The 19,485-nt window shown below is 33.6% G+C and overlaps 1 protein-coding gene across 13 annotated transcripts in view; it reads right to left on the bottom strand.

The window, feature by feature from the left end:
• The window catches only part of EHBP1 (EH domain binding protein 1), a 369,287-nt gene that overhangs the window by 175,694 nt on the left and 174,108 nt on the right, over positions 1 to 19,485 (bottom strand). For all 13 annotated transcript variants that reach the window (XM_074207073.1, XM_074207081.1, XM_074206989.1 and 10 more), the window contains one exon: positions 5,496 to 5,682. In XM_074207073.1, coding sequence (XP_074063174.1) covers positions 5,496 to 5,682 — 187 coding nt within the window. The remainder of the gene's footprint in view (positions 1 to 5,495; positions 5,683 to 19,485) is intronic.

Here is a 19,485-nt window from a genome sequence, read left to right as displayed (position 1 = left end):
TGGCAAGAGGAGGTTATCCCCCCCCCCCCCCCCAGGAGTTCAAAGATGGCTCCATTGTCCATCTCTAGAAAGATAAAGGAAAGAGATTGCCCTGTGACAAACACAGGGGAATTTCTCTCTTAATTATTTTTGGCAAGAATCTTGCCAGAGTCCTCCTTAGAAAGATCCTTCATCTGGAAGATGGTCATCTACCTGAGAGTCAGTGTGGCTTCAGAAAGGCCTAAGGAACAGTCTATAATTTACTGTTTGACAACTCCAGAAGAAAAGTCAAGAGTAGAACAGAGATCTATACACATTTGTAGATCTGACCAAGGCCTTCGATACCATCAGTTGGAAGGGCTTATGGAAAATTATGTCAGAATTTGGTTGCCTGGAGAAGTCCATCAGTATTGTCCATCAATTTCATGAGGCATTCTGGCCTGGGTTCTGGATAGTGGTTGATGCTCTCATGCTTTCCTAGTCACCTATGGAGTGAAACAAGGTTGCATGCTTGTTTCTTTGTTTTTTTAAGCATGCATGATGTTTTCAGTCATGTTGTCAAATGCCTTCAAGGAAAATAAATAAAGCATCAAAGTCAGCTACCACACTGATGGTAAATACTTCAACTTGTAAAGGTCACAAGCCAAGATCATAATGGATTGAGTGTTGGTGCATCATCTCCTGTTTGTAATTGATTGTGTCCTCAGTGCAGCCTCTGAGCTGAGCTGATGCAAAGTATGGATCGATTCTCTGCTGCTTGTGCTGATTTTGATGTAATAATTGACACCAAGAAAACACAGGTGCTCCACCAGTCAGCACTACACCATCCATATGTGGAACCATCATTTAAAACAAATGGAGAAGTTTTGAGTATTATGGACAAGTTCATTTACCTTGGCTGTATTCTTCCCAAATACTGAGCTAGCTCTGGCAATGTGAGTATCAACCTCATTGTCAATGTGAACCTCCCTGGAAAGGACCCTGCACCAAGGTAAGTGAACTTGTCCACAATACTGAAAGAAACACAAGATGTACAAATTTAAAGAATCCACCCCAAATGTGTTTGGGCGTTATTTTGCTCAATCTATGGTAGAGCATTCCAAGCTTGTATTGGTCTGATCAATCCACATTCTGATACACTGTAACTTGACTGTGACATAGTGATGTAATTTTGGTCCTCTTCAAGAGAAAGAGACCACATATGCATGCAAAGTAAAAATTCATTACTGTTTTCATTTAAATTTTATAAAATACTAGTGATTTGAAGCATTATATATGTAATCTAAATATATATAGATATGTGAATAAGTTGCTTTACTTCCTTTGAAAGCTGTTTATATCTTTTGAATATTTATCCTGAAGGGCTTTTTTAATGTATTTGAATAAGTTATATATCTTGGATATAAGAATTTTATCAAGGAATTTACTGCAAGGACTTTTAAACTGGTTAAAATAATTATAATTTTATTGGTTTTATTTGTGAAAATCTTTTATGAAATCAAAATTGTCTGTTTTATGCTTTGTGATTCTCTTTAGATATTTACTTATTATAAGCCCTCTCTTTATCCATAAATCAAAAAAAGTAATTTTCTTCCTTGCTTTTCTGTTTTTTGATGTTATGACCTTTTCAAGCAGGTTTATCAAATAATGAGTTCTTATCCCAGCAGTTGGGTCCTTTGCATTTATCAAAGTCTAAGCTACTAGGTGCAAATACTTTTGAGTCAAATGTCTAAACTGTTTCACTGATTAACCTCTCTAATTTTTAACTAGTATCAAATGGTCCTGATTATTGCTGATTTGTACTATATAGTTTGAGATATGAAACTGTTAGGTCCTCATTTATTTTTCCTATTTTTCCATTGAGATTCTTGATCTTTGGTTGTTCTAGATTCATTCTATTTAAAGGAATGTTTTGAGAGTTTGGCATGACATTGAATATGGTTTAATACTATGAATTAATTTAGGTAGCATTGTCATTTTTATTATACCAAAAGGGATTATTCATTAGCACTTCATATCTCTCTAATTATTTAGACCTATCATTATTTATTTATTTTCTTTTTGCAAGGCAATGGGGTTAAGTGGCTTGCCCAAGGCCACACAGCTAGGTAATTATTAAGTGTCTGAGGTCGGATATGAACTCAGGTACTCCTGACTCCAGGGCTGGTGCTCTAGCCACTGTGCCACTTAGCCGCCCAGACCTATCATTATTTAAAGAAAGAATGCTTTATAGTTGTAATCACATAGCTCCTGTGTATCTTGGTGGTTAGATTCCCAGAGAAGTTATGTATTTTGGAGCTATTTTGAAAAGAATGCTTTTTCTATCTCTTGCTGTTGGGATCTGTTATATACAGAAAGGCTGATAATTTAAATGGATTTGTTTACTGAAATAACTGTTTCAATTAATTTTTAGTTAAATCTTTAAAGTTGAGTGAACAATCATGTTATCTGTAAAAAGTAATGATTTTTGTTTCTTTTTGCTTAAGCATATTCCTTGAGACAGATAAGTAACACAATGGATAAATTGTGGCTTTTGAGTGAAGACAACCTCAGATTTTAACTGTGTGACTGAGAGCAAGTCACTTTACCTCATGGCCTCAGTTTCTTCATGTGTAAAATGGGGATAATAATAGTACCTACATCATAGGGTTGTTATGCTGATAAGATGAGTTGAGTCAAAGATAGCTCTTTATAAAGCTAAAAGCAATATATAAAATGCTAGCTTTTATTATTTTAACCTCTTTGCTAATATTTTATTCCATATCTCTGTATCAATGTTCATTATGAATACTGGCCAAAATTTCTTTTCCAGTTTCATCTCCCCTGACTTAGGAATCAGAAGTATATTTGCCTCATGGACTGTAAGATCTTAATCCATTTTTGCAAACAATTCAAATTTTTCTTTGATTGCTTGATATAATTTCCCTATAAATCCATCTTGTCTTGGCACAGGTTTGTTCATTACAAAAATTTTCTATTTATTGTTTGCTCAATCTTGATTATTTAATCTATATATATTTGTAATTATTCATCCATTTCACTTAAGTTATCATCTTTATTTGCATATAAACAGGTAGAAAGCTTTAAAAATAATATCCTTTATTAGTAGTGAACTTTCTCTTTTTTGTTGCTGGCAAATGTTTTGTTGCTTTAATGATAGCTTATATTTTATCTTATATCTTACAAACTAGCTCTGAGTTTTATCAATTCAATGTTGTTTTTTAATTTTGATTAAAAATTTCTGCTTTGATTTTAAAAATTTCTAATTTCACATTTCGTTCTAATTTCACATTAGTTAGTGCTTTTCTTAGTGCCAATTCAAATTCATTGAATTGTTTTGTTCCTCTTTTGTTGATGAAAACGTTCAGAGATATGATTTTCCCTAAGGGAACTAACTAAAAAATATGAAATTAGACCCCAAAGTGAAATTAGAAACTTTAAAAATCAGAGCAGTCATTTTATTGCTATCATTTTCTTTAATGAAATTATCTGAGATTAAAAAATAATTTGTTAAATGATTCCCCAATTCTTTAGAATTAAGTCATGTAATATCCTTTTAATTTGGAATGATTTTAACATTTTTGTTTTTCTTCCTTTATTGGGAGGAATTTATTATGAGGTATAATCCAATATTACTATTACAAATGATCAATTTGTTTAAATGTGCCATTAATAGCTGAGAAATATACACATTCCATAATCCATTTATTCAACAATTACCATAGATTTATCATGTTTACCTTTTTCCAAAATTATAGTGAGGTGCTAAACTTACTTCCCTTTTATCTTTTTGGCAGATCTGGGTGGGGTTGAATGTTTTATATTGAGGACTCTTATTATTCATATTTGTGCTTTCACTTTAACATGATAAACTCTCCCCAAAGTACTCATACACTATACAATGTTATAAACATCATATAGATGAACTATTAATATTTCATTATCACTGGTGCCTTTAAGTATAATGAATTTGTCCTACTTCTTTTAATAGTACCTCTTTATACTGCTGATTGCTGCACCTGTTTTTCTGAGAATACCTGAAGTACAATAAATTCTGTTCTAGTTCTTCAGTTTTTGACTTTATAGTTCAAGTGTTTCTTATAACCAACATCTTGTTAGACTTTACTCATCTACTTTTTACTACCTTCCTCTGCTTTGAATTTCAATTGTGTATTTCCTCCCATTGTTAGCTTTAATATTGCCTTCTTTTCATAACAGCCATCTTAATACAAATTTAAAATGAATTTAAGAGAATTAAAGGAATCTGATGACTACTACAATCTTCCATTAAAATGCATTGTTTCTTTGCACTTCCTTTCTTCATGATTACAACAGCAGTCAATATCAGAAATCGAATTTGAACATTCCTGACTCCAAGTTTAGCACTTTATGTATATTAGTAGGGAGAACTGGGGGCGGGGAGAAGGGGAAGAGATGAAATGTGGTCATTTTTACTCCTTAAAAAAAAATGACAAGATGATGTCAGCAACTACGAACACATTAACTTTCTCTATTACACAAAATCTTTATGAAAAAGACATACACACTTGCATCCTTGATGAAAATGAGAAAAGAAAAGTAGGAGAATATGACTTTTGGCAACAAAACCTTCAGTTACTTACTAGTAACTATCAGTTACATATGGTAAACTAAACAGATTCTAATTTTTTATTTATTGTTGATTCTAAAAATAAAAGTTTCTAAAATCCTTCCTTGGACCCTTATTAGTTATGTGATCATGAGCATTCATATAGCCTCTCTGAGTCTAAAAGGGGGATAACAAGACCTAAAAAAAATTTGCAAAAGTAAAAGTAGTTTTGAAATGAGGCTTCAAATGCAAAAAAAAATTTACTTATTAGGGAGTGAAAAAAAGCATTATGTGAATTATGTAAAAGAATCATGTGAAGAGTTTCTAGAGAAGTTAACTATCTTAGAATTATAAAACAACCACATTTTTTACTTTGTGCAGAATGCTATTCTTTAAAATTAAATTATTTAAATTTTTTTCAGTATTTGAAACCATTTTCCTTTCCATTTCATATAATCACTATGCATTAAAATCTATGTGGGGAAAATCATCAGTTAGATCAAGATTTAAGCGAGTATTAATCAATCAGAAAACAACTTTTTTCTAAGTTGAATTCTTAGTTCAGTGAAGCATTAGTGAACCCAGGAGTTTTACCAGAAGATTTCTATTCATTCCTCTGGAAAAAAACAATTTTGCACATGTTAGACCTCCTTTTATTTGATCTACGACCACCAATGCAACAATAATTATTGCCTTTGTTTTTTCTTTTCTACAAACTTCAAAAGAACACTCACAAAATCTTAGATATGCAACTAATAAGATCATTTTGGTGCAGACAAAAAGCATAGTAATATCTATACACAAAAATGGATTTACTTAGGTAAACAATATAGTCAAACATGTCAAGCATTTCCTTTTGTTTAAATTTGGAATAAAAAGTATAAAAAGAAATACTATGTATGACTCTTTGTCATTTATCCAAACCTACCTTAGGAGAAGATGAGAGATCTGCTCCTACAGAAACATTTTCATTTAGCCTTCCTTCTGTCTTTGGGAAGCGTCCTGGTGGCTCAGGTGCCTTTCTTTTAATTTTCTTTTCAGTTTCTGATTCTGGAGCTGGATTCACCCAATTATTTGGAGTAGGAATAGATTTGGGTTCATAAAAAGGATTTGATCTATGCAAAAAAATTATCAATAATGATATTTTAAGATTTAACTCCTTAATTACAATATATTATATTATCTTATATTTTCATGCCTAATTGAGAGTTTACAAAGTATATTCACATATATTATCTCATTTTATCCTAGAAACAATCTTACAGAATAAGAAATGGGTTTGATAGAACACCTACCTGATTCCTAACCCAAAGTAACTTCCACACAAGAAAATATCAGTTTAATATTCTGCTATTAAAAAGAAATATTATCTTAAGAGTGCAGAGCTTAGAGACCTTAGGAAAAATTGCATTGTCCTTTTTTCTGGAACATTTAGGTTTAGTGACCTTGTGCAAGTCATTTAACTTCTTAGTGACACAGGCAACTCAGATAGCACAGATCTGAACAAAAAATAAATCTTACATTGTTACCACATTTAATTCGAAAATTCATATTTATCAATATAAATGGTAGGAAAAATTTCTAATTTAATAATTATTTGGCTTGTAATTATATTTATATTATGACAATGGTTTAGTGAAATAATATAAATCAGGGAAATAATGATTAATTTAGATCATGAGATACAATCATTAAGTAGTCTCATTTAAAATTTTTTTCCTTTATAAACAGTAAACATTTTTTAAGAAATGCAATGGGGGCAACTAGGTGGTATAGTTGATAAAGCCAGGGCCCTGGAGTCAGGAGAAACTAAGTTCACATCCTCAGACACATAATAGTTACCTAGCTGTGTGACCTTGGGCAAAGTCATTTAACCCCAGTGCCTTGTAAAAACTAAAAAAAAAAAAAATGCAATGAAGAAACATCCAGATCATGTGAATGACAAGATGACAAACTAGATATCTTCTCCTATTCCCATCTTTCAAAACTCTTCAAAATAGAAATTAGGCAACAAAGATAATGTAACTTCAGCTGTTCCCATGGTGGAGGATACCCAGAGTACAAAAGAAGGTTAAAAAACACAAACCCTCAAGCAAGGAACTGACACTCACTGAACCTGAACCCACTTAGTACCTCTCTCCACCTATGACACTACTAGTAGCAAAGATACCAGGCCACAACAGAAGCTTATCTGTTAACAGAATGAGGAGAATTGCGCACATTGTAATTCTGTATAACAATCAACTATGAATGATTTAGATATTCTCAGCAACCCAATGATCCAAGACAATTCTGAAGGGCTTATTTTGAAAAATGCTTGTTAAGAGTCTGAATGCTGATAGAAACACACTTTAAAAAAAACTAATGCTTTTTCTTTTCTGCCTGTGTTTTCTTTTGCCATTTTGGTTAATATGGAAATATATTTTGCATGAGACTACACATTTACATTCTAAATCAAATTGCTTGCCTTCTGAAATTGGGGAACAGGGAGGGAGGGAGAAAATTTGGAATTCAAAATTTTTAAAAATGAATGTTTAAAATTGTTTTTACATGTATTTGGAAAAAATATAAAAATTTTAAAAAACCAACACATATCTCCCTTCCTATCCTAGTCTTTCCTCCTAGTACCATAGTAACACAGTTCCAGGTTGTAAAATTTTGCTTGGGTCTTGACAACTGTCCTGGAGTCTGCCAAGGGTTGTAGCCTGAAAGCCCCAGCATGGCAAACTGCTGAACTGCCAATGCTGGGCCAGATACCTGAGGAAGAAAGGGGCTGAGACTGGTCACCAGAACAGGACAATGCATGTAACTAGCATCCAGCTAGAACCAGTTCTGATCCCCCACAAGTCAAATGGGGAAAAGACCCAGTCTGATGAACTGTGAAGTGTTAAGAATAGGTGGTGGCCAAGAGGATTTGAGATTTAGGCAGGAAGTGGGTGATATGACATTAAAGGCGAGAGGAAGACAGAAAGAACCAAAGATTACAGGGAAAAGAAGTCTCAAAGACTTTGAACAAAAACAGATGAATCAAGAGTAAGAACAGAAAGATATATAACTTCCAGATCTACTAAGTAAGCTTAAGTATCTATGAATAAATGGTATAAAACATAAGAAAATAGGGGCAGCTAGGTGGCACAGTAGATAGAGCACCAGCCCTGGAGTCAGGAGTGCCTGAGTTCAAATCTGGTCTCAGACACTTAATAATAATTACCTAGCTCTATGGTCTTGGGCAAGCCACTTTAACCCCATTGCCTTGCAAAAAACCTAAAAAAAAAAAAAACAAAAGAAAAAAAAACAAAAGAAAATGATCCAACATTTGATGAGAAAGAACCCCGTGAACTTTTAGAACATGGAACTACAATATGCTATTCCTGTGTGGTTTAAAAGAGAAATGAGAATTATAAGAGTAGAATTTATATATTATACAGCAAAAAAAAAATCCTTAAAAAAAGGCAGAATAGAAAAAACTGTGATCTGCAATGGCAAACTTAACTAAAGGAACCAAGACTGAACACTAGGAAAGCAACAGATTTTTTAACATAGGTGATAGATAATCTAGAAGAAAAGAAGCAAAAAATCAAGTATATTAAAAGAGTAATGTAAGTAAAAACTACTAAACTTGAAGAATATACAAAGACAACTTAAGCATCACATGCATCAAAAGAATAGGATAGGACCAAAGAACCTTAATATCATAATAAAGAAAATAATATGGCAGCTGGATGGCTCACAGTGGATAGAGCTCTGGCCCTGCAGTCAAGAGAACCTGAGTTCAAATCCAGTCCCAGACACTTAATAATTCCCTAGCTATGTGACCTTGGGCAAGTCACCATTGTGTTACAAAGAAAAAAAAGGAAAAAAGAGAAAATAGAAAAGAACTTTCTAGTACTGAAACAGGAAAGAAAATTCTAATGGAAAGAATCCACAGATTATCTCCAGAATTAAAAAAAAAAACTACAACTAAAATTCCCTAAAGCCACAAACTCCAAAACATATAGTAGTCAAATTTAATAATTCATTTCAGAAAAAAAGTTCTATAAGTCACTGGGAGAAAGATACAAAGGGGAGAATTTGCGTAGTTTTATTTAGCATGAAATCAATGACTAACAATGAAAGGAGAATAGGTAAGAAGAAGGGGGGGGGAAGATGAAAGTGGGAGAAGGAAAAGAAGGAGACTTCACTTCAGAGGTAGAAGAGGATTCAACTGATGAATGTTGCTAAAAGTGAAGTAAGAGAAGGCCTGAGGGATTCAGTGCTTGAAAAACCTATTTGTCCTGGAAGGTGGAACTTTAGTTGGAATCCCTGAAGGCTTCTGAGTTATTGGAGGAATGGATGGGCATGGACAACAGGGAAGATATTTCCTGACAAATGTAGAAAAAGAAATCAACAAGAGAGGGCATAAATTAGTGGTGGAGGAAGAGCTCTAGTAAGGGGAAGCATCCTCTCTGACAAATGCTATCACTGGCACTATTTTTAGAACAAGGAAAAATGGAAAAGGGGAAAACCAAGGGATAAGTCTTAAAATGATGTGGTAGAAAGCATATGGAGAGAAAAACCTAGAATGAATACTCTGAAGCTTTGATTGTTTTGAAGACTACAGAGAGAAAAAAGAGCAGATGATTCTAGGAGTCATGAATCAGAGAATGAGGATATAGAGTAACTAGAAAGAGAAGACAGATAGTGAAGAGAAATTTATCCATTTTAGAAAAGGGCAAAAAAAAAAAAGGAAATATAAAAAATAAAAACCAATGAAGTGGAGGAGAGTAAGGGGGAATTTACTTGACTGAGTAAATAAGAAGGAAATAAATAACCAGATAAAAGCATGGGAAAGCAACTAATTAAAGGGGAAAAGGATGCCAAATGAGAAAAAAGTATCAGGGAAAAGAGAATCACTGGAAATAGGGTCACCTTTAAAAAAAATTAAAGGAATTGGGGTGGTGAGGTAGCATAGTGGATTGAGCACTGGCCCTGGATTCAGGCATACCTGAGTTCAAATCTGGCCTCAAACACTTAATAATCATCTAGCTATGTGGCCCTGGATAAACCACTTAACCCCATTGCCTTGCACAAACTAAAAAAAAAATTAAATAAGTAAATAAAATAAAAAATAAAAAATTAAAGGAACATAACACAATATCTGTAGTATAACAGAGGAGAAAAACATAACTTGAAAAAAATATCAACTCTAGGGGCAGATGAAAAAATATAAATAAGAAATGGATTAAATAACCCAATAAAGTGAAAAGGAGCAAAAGATTGGATAAGGAAAAAAAAACTGCCTCCCAAGGCACACAAAATACTTATACAAATTCAAATATTACCAAAATTAATTTCCACTTTCACTCCTATGCCAATCAAATTACAAAAGGGATACTTTACAAACTGGATAAAAAAATAAAATTCAATTAAAAAAAACTCCAGAATAGCAAGGGAAATATGAATATAGTGATTCACCAATAGCTAAAGGGTCAAAAAGTTTCCTCAAAAGAAGCAGAGATTATTCAAAATATAAGAAAAAATCCTCTAAATCTCTAAGAGAAATGCAATTGTGAACAATCCTGAGATTTCACTTTACTTTTGTGAATTTGTGAAAATTGGCAAAAATGACCAAAACAGCCAGCAACTGTCAATGTGGAAGGGATTATAGAAATATAAATATAACTTCATTCATGTCACAGAAGAAAAGTTGAGATTATAATTATAAAACATTTTCAAAGAAAATTAAGACATGATGTAGCCTATTGCCATTAATAGTACTTGGTTGAGTTTTTCCTGTCTCATTTTATTTATTTTTTCAATTATATGCAACAGCAGTTTTCAACAATCATTTTTCTGCTAAGTTTTGAGTTTTACATCTTTCTCTCTCCCTCCCTCCCCTTCCCTTGATAGAAAGCAATCTAATAAAGGCGATACATGTACAACCATGTTAAACATAGATCCATATTAACCATAGTGTGAAAGAATCAAATTGAAACAGGAAAAATATCAGAAAAAATAATACCTAAGACACTGTTTAAAAATTGAAGATAATAAGCTTTGATACATATTTTAAACCCCACTGCTCTTTCTCAGCATATGGATGGCATTTTCCCCTCACAAATCTTTTAGAATTGTCTTTGCTTCTGCTCACTTTATTCAGCATCAGTTCATGCAAGACTTTCTAGGCTTTTCTGAAGTCCTGTCCTGCATGATTTCTTATAGAACAATAATGTTCCATCACATTCACATGCCACAATTTGTTTAGTTATTCCCTAATTGATGGACATCCTCTCAATTTTCCACTATTTGCCACTATGAAAAGACTTGCTGTTAATATTTATGTACATAGGGTAAAGTGACTTGACCAAGGTCACACAGCTAGGTAATTATTATTAAGTGTCTGAGGCCCAAGTTAAACTCAGGGCCAGTGCTCTATCCACACTGCGCCACCTAGCTGCCCCCTAAGTATGCAGCAATTCCAATTTGCTCTCCAGAAAGGTTGGATCAGTTCACAAACTCCACCAACAATGTATTAGTGTCCCAGTTTTCCCACGTCCCCTCCAACATAGATCATTTTCCTTTTCAGTCATATTAGCTAATGTGATAGGTGTGAGGTGACACCTCAGAGTTGTTTTAATTTGCATTTCTCTAATCAATTATGATTTAGGGCAGTTTTTCATGTGACTATAGCTAGCTTTGATTTTTTTCCATCTGAGAATTGCCTGTTCATATCCTTTAACTGTTTATCAATTGAAGAGTAACTTATATTCCTATAAATGACTCAGTTCTCTCTATATTTTGAAATGAATCCTTTATCAGAAACACTAGTCATAAAGATTGTTTCTCAATTAACCATATTACTTTTAATCTTGGTTGCAGTAGACTTTTTTAACTTAATATAATCAAAATTATCTATTTTGTATTTTATAATGATCTTTATCTCTTTTTTTGGTCATAAACTGCTCCCCTTTCCATAGATCTGACAGATAAACTAGTCTTTGTTCTCACAAAATAGCAACTTTTATGTCTAAGTCATGCATGCATTTCGACCTTACCTTGGTATCAGTTTGAAATGATGGTCTATGTTTAGTTTCTACCATACTAACTTCCAGTTTTTCTAGCAGTTTTTATCAAAGAATGAGTTCTTATTCCAGAAGCTGAAATCTTTGGGCTTATCAAACAGATTATTATAGTCATTCACTATTGGGTTTTTTGTACCTAGTCTATTCCACTCATCAGTGCACTTTCTTTTTTGGGGGGGGGTTGCAAGGCAATGGGATTAAGTGACTTGTCCAAGGTCACATAGTTAATTATTAAGTGTCTGGGGCCACATTTGAACTCAGGTCCTCCTGACTCCATGGCTACTGTGCCACCTGGCTGCCTTCCACCACTCTTAGTATCAAGCAGTTTTGATGCCTTATGGCAGGGCTGTCCAACCTTACTTTTAAAAGTTTTTATTGAAATAATAGACAATATATTTTGATTTGCCATTTTAGTAAAAGCTCTGTGATAGCTCAGCTGTGGTTACTTTAGCATGTAGTAAATGCACAGGGGGAAGTGTAAAATCCCACTATGGGCCACATTGTGGATAGCCCAGTTTTATAATAAAATTTTAGATCTGGAATGTCTATGTCATCTTCCTTTGCATTTATTTTTCATTGATTCCCTTGATATTCTTGATCTTTTGTTACTCCATCTGAATTTGGTTAATTTCTTTATCTAGCTCAATAAGAATTTATGGGTCTGATTGGTATGACACTGGATGAATAATTTAATTTAGGTTAGATTTGTCATTTTTTTCCCATTATATTAGCTTGGCCTACTTATGGGCAATTGATATTTGCCCAGTTATTTAGATCTGATTTTATTTCTGTGAAGTGTTTTATGGTTGTTTTCATATAGTTCCTTGGCAGGTAGAATACCAAGTATTTTATGTTGTCTTCAATTACTTTAAATGGAATTTATCTTTCTATCTTGTGCTTCTGTGTTTTGTTAGTAATGTATGGAAATACTGTGGATTTATGCAGATTTATTTTTTATCCTGAAACTTTGCTAAAGTTGCTAATTGTTAAAAGCAGTTTTTTAAAGATGATCTTCTAGGCTTCTCTAAGTATGCTATTATATCATCTGCAAAGAGTGAAAGTTTTGTTTCTTCATTACCTATTCTAATTCTTTCAATTTCTTATTCTCTTTTTTTGCTAAAGCTAAAATCCTAATACAATATTAATAAGTGTGGTGATAACAGTCATCCTTGTTTGACCCCTGATCTTACTGGGAATGCCTCTCTAGTTTATCCCCTTTACATATGTTTGCTGGTGATTTTAGATAGATACTGCTAATCATTTTAAGGAACAATCTATTTATTACGATGCTCTAGTGTTTTTAAGAGGAATGGGTGCTTTTTTTCCCCAGCCATCCATTGAAATAATTATAGGATTTCTGTTAGGCTTGCTATTGATATGGTCAATTATGCTGATAGTTTTCCTATTACTGAACCAACCCTGTCTTCCTGGTATAAATCCTATTTGATCAAAGTGTATTATCCAAGAGATAACTTGCTGTAATTGCTTTGTTAATATTTTATTTAAATTTTTTGCATACATATTCATTAGGAAATTGGTCTATAATTTTCTTTTTCTGTTTTGATTCTTCTTGGTTAGGTATCAGCACCATATTTGTGTCACAGAAGGAATTTGGCAGAACTTCTTTCTTCACCTATTTCATTCTTTTCACTTAGATTGTAAAATTTATTGGCATAAAGTTGGGCATAGTAGCTCTGAATTATTTTCTTCTAACTGGTTTACCTTTTTCATTTTTGATACTGATAATTTGATTTTCTTTTCTTTTTTCAAATACAATTAACCAAAGTTTTATCTATTTTATTGTTCCCCCCATAAAATAACTGAGTTTTATTAGTTCAACAGTTTTCTTACTTTCAATTTTATTAATTTCTCCTTTAATTTTCAGAATTTCTAATTTGGTATTTAATTGGGGATTTTTATACTTCCCCTAATTAAATGCTATGGTCATATCCCACAAGTTTTTATATGCTGACTCCTTATTGTCATTGGATGAAATTATTTCTATGATTTGTATTTGACCTACTCATTCTTTAAAATTAAGTTATTTAGTTGCCAATTAATTTTAGTTCCATGTCTTCATGGCCCTTGATTGAACATGATTTTTACTACATCATTATCTTAAAGGATGCATTTAGTATTTCTGCCTTTCTGCAACTGATTATGAATTTTTCTGCAACTGATTATGAATTTTTCTGCTTTAACAGTCAATTTTTGTGTAGGTACTATGTACCACAGAAAAAAGGTATATTCCTTTCTATTTTCTCTTTAAGTTTATCATATCTAACATTTTCTAACATTCTATTTACCTCTTAATTTCCTTCTAGTTTATTTTATGGTTGGATTTATATATTTCTGAGACAGAAGTTGAGGTCCCCCATTAGTATAGTTTTATAGTCTATGTCTTCTTGTAACTTATTGAACTTCTCCCTTAAGAATTTGGATGCTATCCCATTTAGTGAATACATGTTTAGTATTGAAATTACTTCATTCTCTATGGTATCTTTTAGGAAGATATAGTTTCTTATCCCTTTTAATGAGATTTATTTTTCCAATTGCTTTGTCTGAGATAAAGATTGCTCCCCCAGCTTTCTTCACTTCAGCTGGAGCATAATATATTCTGCTCCAGTCTTACTTTTCTCTGTATCACTCTGTATCAAATGTATTTCTTATAAGCAGCATACTGTGGGATTCTGCTTTTTAATGTACTCTGCTATCTTTTTCTGTTTTATGGGAGAGTTCATTCCATTCACATTTCCAGCTATAATTACTAATTTTTTATTACCTTCCATGCTATCTCCCCTCCATTTGTATTTTTCCCTCCTTTCACTTTATCCTTCCTCACCAGTGTTTTGCTTCTGAATACTACTTCCCTCAATGTTTCCCCTTCTATCCACCATCCTCCCTTTTCTTCTCTCTTTCCCTTTTTCCTTCCCTCCCTTCATTCAGTTCCTCCTTCCCTCCCTAACCTAAAGAGGGTAAGATACATGTCTAAATCCAATTAAGTGTATGTCTTATTTTTTCTTTCCGTCAAATCTGATGAAAGTAAGATTCAAGCAGTTCTTATTCCTTTTTTTTGAAATTAAATATATATATTTTTAATATTTTAAGGCAATGAGGTAAACTGACTTGCCCGAGGTCACACAATTAGACAATTGTTAAGTGTCTGAGGCTAAATTTGAACTCAGGTCCTCCTGACTTCAGGGCTGGTGCTCTATGCACTGCACCACCTAACTGCCCCTCTTGTTCCTTCTTTCCCTCTACTGCAATAGGTTCTTTGAGCCTCTTCATGTGATGTAATTTACCTCATTCTGCCTTCCCCCCTTTCCCCATCTCATTACAATCCCTCTCCTTTTTTAATGACTTTTTTAAAAAATCATTCCATCAAAATCAACTTATATCTAAACCGTCAACCTAAGTATACTCCCTCTAATAGAATTACAATTCTCAAGTTATGAGAATCTTCCTCCCAGGTAGCCATGTAACCAGTTTAATTAATTTCTTTATTTATTGAATAGCAGTCTTTTTCTTTTCCCCTGTTTACCTTATCATGTATCACTTGAGACTCCTGTTTGAAGATCAAATTTTCTGTTCAGATTTGGTCTTCTCATCAGGAAAGTTTGGAAGTCACCTATTTCATTAAATGTCCATCTTTTTCCCCAACAAAGTATGCTTAATTTTCCTGGGTAGTTGATTCTTGTTGTAATCCAAACTCACTTGCCCTCTGGAATATCATATTCCAGGTCCTTCAGTTCTTTAATGCTGATGCAGCCAGGTCCTGCATAATCCTGATTGTGGCTCCTTGGTATCTAAATTGCTTCATTCTGGTTGCTTGTAGGACTTTCTCCTTGATCCAATAATTCTGGAGTTTGGCTATAATATTCCTAGACTTTTTCATTTTGGGATCCTTTCAGGAAGTGATTGGTGGAGTCTTTCAAAAACAAAGCCCTCTGGTTTCAGGCTATTAGGGCAGTTCTCCTTGACAATTTCCTGAGAAATGCTATTCAGGTTCTTTTATTTTATCATGGTTTTCAGGCACTCCATTTAAAATTGTCTCTCCTGGATCCATTTTCCAGGTCGTTGTCTTACCAATGAGTTATTTTATATTTTCTTCAATTTTTTTCATTTTAAAAATTTTGTTTAACAGATTCTTGATGGCTCATAGAGTTATTACATTCCACTAGCCCTAGTCTATTTTTTCCAAGGAGGTATTTCCTTCAGTTAGCTTTTGAATCTCCTTTTCCATTTTTTTTTTGCTCTTTTGAATAATTTTATTGTGGGGGAGTTCCTCCTTTTCCATTTTTTAAAGGAACTGTTATCTTTTTTCCTATTTGCCCATCTGTATTTATAAAGGATGTTTTCTTCTATTACTCACTGTTACAAGACAATATTTCTCTCACGTTTCTTTTTCCAATTTTTTCCATTCAATTTTTAAGATCCTTTCTTTTCTTTTCTTCTTTTTTTTTTGAGGTTTTTGCAAGGCAAATGGGGTTAAGTGGCTTGCCCAAGGCCACACAACTAGGTAATTATTGTCTGAGGCTGGATTTGAACTCAGGTACTCCTGACTCCAGGGCCAGTGCTCTATCCACTGTGCCACCTAGCCGCCCCTCCTTTCTTTCTTCTATGAAGTCTTTCTGGGCTGGAGACCCATTCATCTTCTCCTCTGAAGCATCACATGTAGTACCCCTTCTACCCTCCTTTTCTGAGCTAGTATTTTGTCCATCCTTATTTCAAAGGTAATTTTCAACATACCAGAGGTTTTTCTTATTCATTTTGGGATTTGTTGCCTATAGGAGTGGTGGTGGTGGGGTGTCTTGTGTTGGAGGAGGGGCTTGCTTGCAGACCTTTGGTGTAAACTAGAGGTTTACCTACTGGTCAAGGCCCATCAAAGTTAGGAATCTCAGGAAGTTGCTCAGTGGACAAACTGATAAGGAATGCCTGGGGCTCTCTCTCTCTAGACTGTCTGTGCTGGGGATGTTAGTTGCCCACTCTGCTCTCTGGGCTGTTAGAAAAGGTGGGGCCCATCTTGGCTTTCTCTGGGCTGTCTGCTCTGGGGAATGCCAGGCCCTCCCTGCTGGGAACTCTTGGGGCCTGCTGTCTGGGTTGGGTCAAACAGACCAGCCACTGACTGAATGGGGATTCTGGGCACCCATCCTGGAGTTTTCCCAGTACACTAGAGATCTCTTCCACAGTCAAGGATCTCAAGTTAGTTCCTGGTCCTGTCCTGCCACTGGCACACTGAGTTTCTGCTCTCTGCCCTGGATACAACCTTGTATGCATGTGACAGACCTTGCTGGAAGATGTTTCAATGTTCTTTTGTGAGTTCTGTCACTCCAAAATTTGTAAAGGGGCTTGATTAATATCATTTTTGAGGAAAATCCAGGAGAGTTTAGAAAGGTTCCTGACTTCTCTCTGCCATTTTAGCTGGAAGAAGTTGGTTGGATTCAATTCTTTAACAAAATTAATTAGTTATTCTTTATCAGCCTTCTAGAAGTGTCCCTTTTAAAAGCTTTTAGTTGGCAAGAATTCTTTCCTCCTTTCCCATATTGTGGCATAAAATGGCACAGAGCTGGTATCATATAATAAATAATTATAGTGTGAGGATTATTTATTATATTTTATTTTTTCCTTATAAATGTATTTTTTAGTGCTAGCCCAGCATCTTTTCTGGTCTATGTAATAAGCTCATTTTTCACAATCTTTGTCTTTTTATTGTATTTGTTTACATTATACCTGTTCTAATAAATGGCAGTTTTTATAAATGTGGATCTAAGAAATATGTATATTCTTTTACAATTTCATTAAGAAGATGCTTTAAATCTTTAGCTCTAGTTTCACCAGCACTTTGTTCAGTTCTAACTTTTTCCTGTATATTTTTCTGTTAGAATTATCCTAAACTGAGGGGGACATTGAAGTCTCCTCTTGGTATTTTCTTACAATGTATTCTTATATAGTATCTGTATATCAGTAACTGTTTTCTTTATGAATTTGGATGTTAAGGCATTTGAAGTATATATATTCAGTATTGATATTGGTTTTCAGCTTACAGTTGAGCATATTGTAGTTTCCTATTTTTTGAATGTTTATCAGAGAGCATGATTGCAACTTCTGCTTTTTTGGATTCATTTGATGCATAATAAATTTTTCCATCCTCTCAGTTTAATTCATGTATGCCTTTCTTTTATGTGCTTTCTGTGAGCAACAGATTGTTAGGATTTTGTTTTCTTAGCCAATCTGTCACTCTTGCTCATTTAATGGATTGTTTAATCCATTCACATTTAAAGTTATGAAAGTTAGATTAACATTTTCCTCTATTTGCCGCTAAGATTGTCCCCCCCCCACAAGTTATGATTTATTTCCCTCTCCGACTAAAAACACAGTACTGTCTTTTCAGATTCAGGATCTTTTCTAAGAGAACTTTATTTGATATGGTTCTTCTCCCTTCTCTTCAAATTCCCTTTCTCTCATTTTTTTAAAAAATGCCTTTCTCTTTGGAGTATGGCTTATTAATTACTTTTTCTTACTTGACTTTGTCATTTTTCTCTTTTTCTTTCTTCCTTCCTGGTCATATAGGTTCTTTCTTCCTCTTGTCCTCTTCAACTAATTCTATTCATTAGTTTTTTTATTTCAATTTTTTGTGCTCCTTTACAAAGATGATTTCTTTCCCTTACTCTTATTACCCATCCTTCCTTTTCGTCTACTCTAGAGTATCATTCTTTGGCTCATAGCTTCTATATTAATTCTCCATTTTCTGTATTTCTCAAAGAATAAAAACCTTCTGCAATAAACATTCCAGGCTCCTCATTCTAAGCCATTTTTGCCCTGTTATGTAGAGTGTGACTCTTTTCTCTTTCTTTCTATTGTGTCCCATTCCTAGAAAAATGCCAATTCCTTCAAATATGAGGACACTCCTCTATGGGGCCACTCACCATTTCTCTAGTTATTCAATCTATCATTGACCAAGACCCTCCCCCCAGGTTACCTTAACCAGAACTCAACACATCTTTTATCCTCCATGATGAAGGGGAAGAGGAATAAAAGAATTATTTATATAGTATCTACTATATGCCAGGTAATGTGCTAAGATCTTTTTACAATATTATGCCATTTTCACAACAACCTGAAAGATAGGTGCTATTATTATGAACCTTGTACAATTTTACAATTCTTGTTATACAATTTTATTTGTAAATGTTCTTAAGAATTCCATTTCAAAAACTCTTTCTGAAAAAGTATATTTAAAACAGTAACTCATGAACATTGACATATTGTAACTTTACTTAGAAATAGCTTATAACTGCTAATGGAAGATTTGTAGCAAATAAAATCATGAAGTCTGCAGCACAATGCCTATATAAGAGACTTTCACCAAAAAAAAAAATTAAACTCGGGTGATTAAAAGAGAGTCAGAAATATACTCCAAAAATCTTTTGGTTAGGTGACTGAAAGCATGTTTGAGGTATTCTTGTATCAGTATTTACTAAATGCAAAAAAATATGAAATTCAAGGTAATGTCAAAATAACTAGATGGGGAAACATGGTTGGATTTACTCTGTAAAAAAGAAAAACAAAACAGCATCTAATTTGAAACTGAAGTCTCAAATGCACTTCTCTTACAAAATTTTACTGGCAAATCTTTTGAGTGATCTAAAAATACTAAAGGAATTTGAAAGGAAGTGACAATAAAGAATAAGAACATGGAAAAACAATCTGGAAAGGAAATAACCTATTCCTTTGTTTTACAGTATACTAGAAGCCAATGGACTCCCCTGCAGATTAGGTTACATGAACAGTATGCAAGATTTTCAGAAGCTGAATTGAAACTTCAGCAAATTCAGCAAATTCTGGTTATTTTAACAA

Source organism: Macrotis lagotis, chromosome 1 (genome assembly GCF_037893015.1).
Source record: "Macrotis lagotis isolate mMagLag1 chromosome 1, bilby.v1.9.chrom.fasta, whole genome shotgun sequence".
Taxonomy (NCBI): domain Eukaryota; kingdom Metazoa; phylum Chordata; class Mammalia; order Peramelemorphia; family Peramelidae; genus Macrotis; species Macrotis lagotis.
Note: the sequence above shows the minus strand (reverse complement) of the source record. Positions and strands in the feature narration are given on the sequence as shown.